Source organism: Bolinopsis microptera, chromosome 5 (assembly GCF_026151205.1).
Source record: "Bolinopsis microptera isolate Bmic1 chromosome 5, MBARI_Bmic_1.0, whole genome shotgun sequence".
In the NCBI taxonomy this organism is placed as follows: Eukaryota; Metazoa; Ctenophora; class Tentaculata; order Lobata; family Bolinopsidae; genus Bolinopsis; species Bolinopsis microptera.
The window spans coordinates 19172336-19182055 of NC_087076.1; the positions used below are offsets into that span (position 1 = coordinate 19172336).

Here is a 9720-nt window from a genome sequence, read left to right on the forward strand (position 1 = left end):
GCTGAGAGAGTTCTAGAGGAACAGAAGAGAGTAGCAGAGGTTGAGAGAGTTCTAGAGGAACAGAAGAGAGTAGCAGAAGCTGAGAGAGTTCTAGAGGAACAGAAGAGAGTAGCAGAAACTGATAGAGTTCTAGAGGAACAGAAGAGAGTAGCAGAAGCTGAGAGAGTTCTAGAGGAACAGAAGAGAGTAGCAGAGGTTGAGAGAGTTCTAGAGGAACAGAAGAGAGTAGCAGAAGCTGAGAGAGTTCTAGAGGAACAGAACAGAGTAGCAGAAGCTGAGAGAGTTCTAGAGGAACAGAACAGAGTAGCAGAAGCTGAGAGAGTTCTAGAGGAACAGAAGAGAGTAGCAGAGGTTGAGACAATTCTAGAGGAGCAGAAGAGATTTGCAGAAGCTGAGCGAGTTCTAGAGGAACAGAAGAGAGTAGCATAGGCTGAGACAATTCTAGAGGAGCAGAAGAGATTTGCAGAAGCTGAGCGAGTTCTAGAGGAACAGAAGAGAGTAGCATAGGCTGAGACAATTCTAGAGGATCAGAACAACGCAGCTGAGGAAATGCATAGACTACAAGAGGAAAGGAATCTTACGTTGGAACAGCAGATTGCTGATGGCAGCCAATCATGTCAGTATTCAATAGTAAACATACATCGGAAACCAGTTACAAGATCTAGGATTGTAAACATTAAGAAAGAATACATTGAAGTAGAGGCCGCTCTGGAAGACGTGAAACAACCGGGTGAAAAAGTGGATCCTTCAAGATCGACTAAATCCCCAAAATCAAAGAAAATGGCTGAAGTTAAGATAGAAATTCTAGAAAAAGATGTGAAGGAGTTAACAGGATCCAGACAATCAGCTCGAAGCAACACGAAGACCAAAAATAAAGCGAAGAAACAGAAAAATGTCCGTATTAATGTTCGAGAAGAACAAACTTCTTTGCATAATAACTTGAGAACGCTGGACGAAGCTCTAGAGCTGGCAACCACAGTGTCTTCGAATGAGATAGATGTTGTCATCCTTCCTCCGGATGGTGTTGAGAGTGATACGGAAATGATCGATGACAATGATGGTGACAATCTCCCCTTGTCTGCGGTAAAAGATACTGCTGGAACCTATGAGCTACATTTTGTAGGAGAAGAGTCAGATAATGAATTGGACACAGAACAATTGACGAACCCTGCCCCTATTACACGAAGTTCAACTGATGCTATTAATAATAAGTATCCATACATAGTCGCTTTTCGATCAGAAGTTCAAAATATTGTCGAAGACACATCAACAGATACATCTGAGAAGATCAATAAACTTTTAGGACTCTGCCCGAAGATTAATAACTCGTGTAAGTGGGTTGCCGACTCTGCTCAAGCTCCAAATCTTTCACCTCGCCAATCATATAGTGAGAAGGTTATTGCTAATAGATCAAAACTGATCCAAGATTTCGGTGGTTTGCTACCTCATGAAATTTTCGAGAAACTTGTAGATGACCCCGAAAACAGTTTGTTAACCCAAATTATCATTTATCACAGAGTCGGAGCGTTATGCTCATAGCCGATTTGGCGATTTAACCTTCAAGACAAACAAAGATGAAATTAAAACGTTTATCGGGGTTTTGCTTTTGTCGGGCTATCACAAGTTACCTCAAGCACACCTCTATTGGGATTCAAATGTTGATACTAATGTGAGTGTGGTTACTGATGCCATATCAAGGAACCGATATAATTTGCTGAAGAAGTACATTCATTGCGTAGACAATCGAGATGTGGACACCACAGATAAGTATTGGAAGGTAAGACCTCTCTACGATATCATGAATCAAAGTCTGGCTAAGTTCAAGAACCTTGATAATACGTTTAGTATTGACGAGCAGATGGTCCCTTACACCGGGATGCATAGCGCTAAACAACGCATGAAGGATAAGAGTATCCGATTTGGCTATAAAAACTTTTGGCTGGTTGGCTCATCGGGATTCCCGTACCACGCCTCCCTTACAGTGGTAAGAAAGGAATTGGCGGAGATCCCGGAAAGAACCTCACCAGTCGGGTTACCTTACATGACAACTGGCCATGGAGATTCTTGAACCCAAAGAAAGTAACGTCTTTTATGACAATTGGTTTGCCAGCTATAAGCTGTTGGCCATATTCTCTGCCATGGAGCTTGGAGCATCTTGTACTATTCAAAGTCAGAGAACAAATAGCTGCCCCACCAAGACTGATTCTGCACTTAAGAAAGAAGGGCGTGGGAGCTTTTCAAAGGGAATTGACGAGTTTACAGGGGTGACCATTGTAAAATGGCATGACAATAGCGTCGTGAATGTTGGTTCCAACATCTTTTCTGTTAATCCTATCACAGATGTGGAACGGTACAGTCAAGCAGAAAAGAAGAAGATTAAAATCAAACGGCCATCTCTTGTCAAGGAGTATAACAAGGGAATGGGTAACGTTGATGTGTTTGATGGCCATGTTGCTAGCTACAGAATCTCTCTAAGGGGAAGAAAGTGGTGGTGGCCACACCTAATAAATACGCTTGATTGCCTGAAAGCTGCATCATATTCTTTGTATGAGATATGTCATTCGAATGAAAAGACGAAACTGACATATCTGAACTTCATTCGACGAATAACAATAGCCTACCTGAAGAAGAGATTGCAGCCCCCATCATCGCTATGCCAAAGAGTTGCAGTGTGGAAGGGTGACAACTGACAACAGAGTTACCCCAGAGGTCCGCCTGGAGAGTAGAACTAACACTCACTGGCCAGTAAAAACAAAGCAGATACGATGTGCTTGGAATGGCTGCAAAGGTCGCAGCAACTATAAGTGCGAAGTGTGTGACGTTGCACTTTGTGTGCTTTGTTTTAAGCCTTATCATCAGTTAGAGTAAAAAGCACAAAACCTGACAATTTTAGTAAAATTGATAGTTAACTTGTAAATGGAATTGTGATAGTAGTTTATAAGTATAGCTGTTCCCACCATAATGATTTATTCAGTGTACCACTTAAATTTTGTATGGTATTGTTTAAATTTTATTCAGCCATTCTGACAAAGGCTTTTAGTTTTATTAATTGACCCTGAGTTTCTATTTAATTAACTAATGTACCTCCAAAAGTACACTATTCATTAAACCCGTACTTTTAAAAGTACATTATTTATTAAACCCGTACTTTTAAAAGTACATCATTCAAATATGATGTACTTTTAAAAGTACGATACAATTTTCCAAAAAAGTAAGCTCCAACAATGACCTTTTAAAAGTACGGGTCGAAAAAGCTATTAAAAATATAAATTTTTTCAAAATTATTATTGCATCGTCGGAGTTGGTGTCTTAGTGCTTCGGAAACAAAATTTCGTCAAAAATTCGAACGTTTAGAGTTGTTGGTATTATCAATTATATGGGTTAAAGGTGGGGGTTAACACTACCTTCCTAATTACCACTTTTTCAGGTAGTTAATTACCTTGTTTGTTAACAATAGTAATTTAAGAATACTACCATCGAGAAGTTCTAAGGGAGGAGATGCAAGGACCACATGGAAGATTAAAGTGTGAAAAGGCACCCAATCTGATATCGATACGAATCATTGTTCACGTTAATTGCTATAACATACTTATTATAGAATCATTTACTTTTATCAAACAGTTCTGCTGTTCACTGCAATTAACGTGAACGATATCTAATTGCTGACCTTTTCACACTTTAATCTTCCATGTGGTCCTTGCTTCTCCCCCCTTCCCCGATTTCTTTGTTAATCGATTCTCCCTATTGTTATTTTTAGAACTTCTCTATGGTAGTATTCTTAAATTACTATTGTTAACAAACAAGGTAATTAGCTACCTGAAAAAGTGGTAATTAGGAAGATAGTGTTAACCCCCACCTTTAAGAGCTTATGATACTACTCCAAATCTTTAGATAGTACTTTAAACCATACTGTATATGATACTGCTGAGCTGTAGCTGGCACATATTTAGAGCTTGCTTCTGTTCAGTTATGTGGCTCCGATTCAGTTTACATTCGAATGTGATGAGTCAACTCCGTGTTTTTCAGATAACTTTTAAAATGTTCTATATTTACTGTGAGCTTGGATTAGGTTAGAGAAACATTAGAATGAGAAAACTATTCAAAAAGGGTTGCTGCATAGTTTCTAAAAGATACTATCTATAAAGGGCTTTCCTCTACTATACTACTAATGCTCTTCATTGATTTCAAGAAGGCATTCGACAGCGTGCACCGTGGACTCCTCATGAAGATCCTCCTGGCATATGGCATTCCCAAGGAGATTGTAGGTTTGATACAAAGAATGTATGCAGATACTGTTGCTCGTGTGATTACCGAGGATGGTCTGAGTGAAGCATTCTTTAATCTGGCAGGAGTGATGCAGGGAGACACCTTGGCGCCCCATCTATTCATAATCGTAATCGACTACATTATGAGGGTGTCCTTAGAGGGTAGGGACTTTGGATATACTTTACACCCTAGAAGAAGCCGACGCCATCCGGCTGTCAAGGTCACTGATGCAGATTTTGCTGACGACCTTGCTCTTATAACATATAGTGTTGCGGAGGCACAAGATTTCCTCTGAAGTCTGGAACTGGCCGCCAACTCAGTTGAACCCCTTCAAGGACATCGTCGAAGGGGAAGACCACACTTCACATATATCGACATCCTTCGGAGGACAAGGACAAAAGAAAATCGCGTTTATTTTGGCCAAAAATCGCGGCGCCGCGACAAGCGGTCCATTGTTCAATAACAAGCAAAACACAAATCAATAACTATAGATTCGACGACGTTTTTGACAAGTATCTGACAAGTGACAATCAGTTACAACACTGATTTCACCTACTGCACAATTTCATAATCCATGGTATGTCTAGTGGTCAATTTTATGTCTAGTGGTCAAGTCTTTGGCCAACAAGGTTACTTCAGCACTCAACAGGCGAGTGAGAGTGGATTAAGAAATGCTTGTGAAAGTGGATTCCTGGAAACCAATTTTCTCCACGGACAATGCTATTATATATACCCTGATCATTATGAGCCTAACATTTTTTGTTGGTTTTCTGGTAATGTTCAGGTAGTTTAATCCCGTCTAGTAGTAGTACTAATATAGATTTGATCACGTGGGGCCTGACTGCTATGATCGCTACCTAGTACCTATGAATCTGGAAAGAATGTGATACATCCTGGTTCCTTTATAGGGTTTATTATTTTATTTATTATTGCACATTGAGCTGCTGATTGTTGTGTTAATTGTTGCCGATCGGGAGAGACTCAAGGATTCAGGGACAATAGTCTTACATGTTCTGGAATTGCTGATCACGCACTACACTGTACACATTCTTAACAAGTTTCTAAACGTACTCGTCCTCCCACACACATAAAAAGCAGTCTCCTTACCCATTAATCTCTAGCTTTGTTATAAAAACACGTGATTCGATCACGTGATGTTATCTCATTGTAAACATGGTTTATTTGTTCCGTTCTGGTGAGGTTAGTTAATGAAGATGTCCCTGACCAATGGAAGCACTTAAACGGTGAACGGACCGAATCACTACATGACTGAATCCCTAACGGACTGAATCACTACCAATCACTATTGGTAGGGATTGAGGTATACTTTCGGACTGAATCTCTACCGGACTAAATCACTACCGCTAATATCTAGACCTAACCACTTTGATGTGATCCCTACTGAACTTTGCAATAAAGGCATAATTATTCGTATTTCATTAGTTAATTATTTTATTTTTTGTTAATTATTATTACATTTTTCGTGATAATTGACTAAGCAGAAATTTGGTCAAAGAATAATAGATAATATACTGATACAGTAATTTAAATCACACAATAATAAGTAAACATTAAAGCATTAACCCAAAATCTTAGATTCAACAGCTTTCAGAAACTCGGTAACATCCCCAAAGTTATCATAATCATCAGACGTTGGAGACTGCGTTTCTGATAGCGATTTCATAGTCCACCAGCACCGACAGAGGGTAGAAGGGTCCGTAGGAGTCCAGTTCGTTGAGGATGTTCTCGTACATGGTGCGCTTCCCGGGTAGGAGTCCAAAGGCTGCAGGGATTCTCCATCCAGTAGGGTGTAAGGCGTGGACTGTGAAGAGTTGAGTAAACAGGTCTGGAGAGGTCTTAAAGGTTCCATCCACGACGAGGTGATCTGACTGATAGATGATGTTGATGTTGTCTGCAGTACCAAGGAGGATAGATCTTCTGGTGTTGGTGTCGTAGGAGGAGTCCCAGAGCAACATAGTGTCACCACCGGCAGAGGTCAGGTAGTTAGGAGGAATCACCAGGTCTTCTAAGGAGATGGGGTTGACAGGATGGGAGTAGGCTGCCTGTCTGGCTCGTCTGACTAGTCGTGCCAATGACTTGGGATCACAGTTGAGCCGGGACGAGGCTTCGAAGGATAGTCCAGCGACAGAGTCTGCAACAATCTGCTTAGTTGAGTTCTCAGTAGTAGCTGCGAGGGTCTTCATTTTAGACTTGGAGCGGTGGGCTGCAATTTCTGCTGGTTGAGATTCGTGATCATGAGGGGTAGCAGAACAGAAGGTGTCCTGGACAAGGATCAGGCGGGACTTGAACTTGTTGCACTTCCAGTAGGTCTTGTCTTCCCTCTTTCTGTTAAGGTGGTAGAGGTGACCATCGTAGAGGACGTTGCGGCTGCCTTTCTTTCTGCCAGGAATAAACTCGATGGATGAGGAAGACATAGTGGTAATGGTATAAGATAAACACAGGCGTTGCGGGTTTATATATTATTCCCGCTAGCTGATTGAGATACCGAGCATGTGAAGGTTCACATCACTGTATTGTCGTATAGCAGGTCATTATGGATGACTTGATCCGAACCAGTTCTCGTTAGGGCTCCTCGTTGCGTACGTAAGTCTGTGGATCACATGTCTGCCAGGCCCCATAGCAAGCACTCCATGAGAGCCCCGGCTCAGATCACGTCATGATATTAGAACTAGTGAACTAAGATCATCTGGTAGGGATTGAGGTATATTTTCGGACTGAATCTCTACCGGACTAAATCACTACCAGTAGTGATATTTGGGTGGTAGTGATTCCGTCCGGTAGGGATTCAGTCCTACAATCCACTTAAACATCGTGCCTGTTCTAAAAAAAGGGAATTTGACCAAAGTAGATAACTATAGAGGTATTGCACTGACATCTATACTTATATAGTTATCTCACTGTAAATACTAAATAGGAAGTCTGGCGAGCTGGGAGGAACTTTATGGAAGATCTTAAAGCATTCTCTGATCAATATTTATAGCTAATCTAACTAGACTAACGAGCTAATTAACGAATATATGGCCTGTTCTATCACTCCACCCTCAGAGTCAAGCCTCAGGTTCAAGCCTTAGCTTCAAGCTTTAGATTCAAGCTTCAACTTCAAGCTTCAGCTTCAGCTGCAAGCTTCAGATTCAAGCTTCAACTTCAAGCTTCAGCTTCAGCTGCAAGCTTCAGATTCAAGCTTCAGATTCAAGCTTCAACTTCAAGCTTCAGCTTCAGCTGCAAGCTTCAGATTCAAGGTTCAGATTCAAGGTTCAGATTCAAGGTTCAGATTCAAGGTTCAGATTCAAGGTTCAGATTCAAGGTTCAGATTCAAGCTTCAGATTCAAGCTTCAGATTCAAGCTTCAGATTCCAGCTTCAGATTCAAGCTTCAGATTCAAGCTTCAGATTCAAGGTTCAGATTCAAGGCTCAAGCCATGCGCCCTAATTCTCCTAAGATCATGACGTGTTCTTCAACGTACCTCACCTGAGTTAGCTGGGACAATAATCACATTACTGTGGAGTGTGCACGTGTCATAACAATTAACTCGTGCTCACTCCACAGTCTTAAGAAGAATGGAACATGGTGCACTAGCTAGGGTAATATCATCTTGGTTAACTTGGCGCGTTACTTACTTTGTTACTTTGTAGGGTTTCATAGAATCCTCTATCGGGCCATCGAAAAAGTCGACCCCCCGGACAGTGTAGAAACTGTTTTATCACCACTCCAATCAAGCAGGGAGTTTCCATTCCGACGGCTGTATCCTGGAGCTGGAGGCTCGTCCGGAAAGCGTGTACATTATACAAGCTCAATATAGTCAATAACTCAATAACCACGAGTTTAAGTTTATCAGCGTTATTAATAAACTTCATTAAGTTCTACAATCAGCTAGATTACTAAGATTAGCCTAACAACAGAACATTCTTCCATGGCAACGTGAATATTAAATTGTAGTTATCTTAAACAATAATCTGTGTGTGTGTGTGTGTGTGTGTGTGTGTGTGTGTGTGTGTGTGTGTGTGTGTGTGTGTGTGTGTATGTGTATGTGTATGTGTATGTGTGTGTGTGTGTGTGTTTGTCTGTGTGTGTGTGTGTGTGTGTTTGTCTGTGTGTGTGTGTGTGTTTGTCTGTGTGTGTGTGTTTGTCTGTGTGTGTGTGTGTAAGTGTGTGTTTATGTGTGTGTTTGTCTGTGTGTTTGTCTGTGTGTGTGTGTAATTTCCGAGCGGCTTAATCAATAAAACGGTAAGAGTTACGGGACTGGTTTTTTCGGTATAGTTTTGACAAAACTCTGACGAAGCCAAATACGTACGTACGTTTTGGTACGTTTTGGTGAGTTTGGCAGGGCGTGCTCAGGACAACTGCATCGAGTGCGTCCTCCTCCAGCTCAGCATTGAGTTATCGTTTGTCGGAGTGTAGCCCGGAACCGGTGGTGTGTCTGGGTACTGTTCCATAAATCTGCCTAGACCAACTTTGAAACTGTCTAGCAATGTGATACTCCGGAGCTCCGATGGGAGCACGTTGAAGAGCTGAGCTGCTCTAACTCTAAAGCTGTTGTCGTAATCTGTTCTTACCGACAACTGTGCGCTTTTGTTCATGGCTGGGATCTCTGCCTTAATACCATGCCTTTGATGAGACTTGAACTCGAAGCCCGTATCGTTCGGAGCATGTTCATTAAGAATTTTCCATACATGAATAATAGAATAACGCTCTCTCCGCCTCTGGAGGGACATCAACTTAAGCTTCTTCAGCCTGTCCCAGTACTGGAGATCACGGCAGCCAGATATCTTTCTAGTAAAGGATCTCTGTACAGTCTCCAGCTTTTGTATCTCTGTGACTTTTGTAGGGTTCCAGACTGGACAGCAGTACTCTAGCTTGGAGCGAACCATGCTTTTGTATAAAGTCAGCATGACTACTTGTGACCGGTCTCTAAAGACACTCAATGTCCAAGCCGCCATTTTTCTAGCTCCTTGAACTGTCTTCTCAATGTGAGGACCCCATGACCTACTGCTGCTAACATACACTCCAAGGTCTCTGACAGTTTCCTGTGGTGATATTGCGTGTCCTTTTGGTGTAGTATACTCAACAGTCTCTGGGTAGAACGGGAGCTCTCTTAGAGCTTTTGATCCATTCAGGGGGTAGTTTACAACCTCAAACTTCTGTTCGTGTAGCTCCATGTTGTTAACACGTGACCACTCGATGACTATGTTGAGATCATCTTGCAGTAACTCCACACTACTCATTCCTCGGATAGCCCCAATCAGCTTTGTGTCGTCTGCAAAGCTGAATCCGTTACTATAGCTAATGCTGTTCAACAGATCGTTGATGTATGAAAAATACAAATGAATAATAAGATTTTTCAAATTGGTCGGTGGTAAGTGGTTTAATTGATGGTTTTGTACCACAAATTTGACATTAAATGGTTCTCTTTTTCTCCCTCCCATTACTGCATAAT

The 9720-nt window shown here is 41.5% G+C and overlaps 2 protein-coding genes across 2 annotated transcripts; one reads left to right on the top strand and one right to left on the bottom strand.

Annotated features, from left to right (window-relative positions):
• Positions 1-4168: 4168 nt before the first annotated feature.
• Positions 4169-4561, top strand: LOC134815521 (uncharacterized). Its single transcript, XM_063824061.1, has one exon. The coding sequence runs from the start codon at positions 4169-4171 to the stop codon at positions 4559-4561; it is 393 nt and encodes a 130-aa protein (XP_063680131.1).
• Positions 4562-8617: 4056 nt separating this feature from the next.
• Positions 8618-9508, bottom strand: LOC134815522 (uncharacterized). The gene has a single exon (XM_063824062.1). The coding sequence runs from the start codon at positions 9506-9508 to the stop codon at positions 8618-8620; it is 891 nt and encodes a 296-aa protein (XP_063680132.1).
• Positions 9509-9720: the final 212 nt, after the last annotated feature.

What these genes read in the sequence shown, in the direction of transcription:
- LOC134815522 (XM_063824062.1), bottom strand. Translation starts at nt 9,508, where the DNA reads ATGAGTAGTGTGGAGTTACTGCAAGATGATCTCAACATAGTCATCGAG.
- LOC134815521 (XM_063824061.1), top strand. Translation starts at nt 4,169, where the DNA reads ATGCTCTTCATTGATTTCAAGAAGGCATTCGACAGCGTGCACCGTGGA.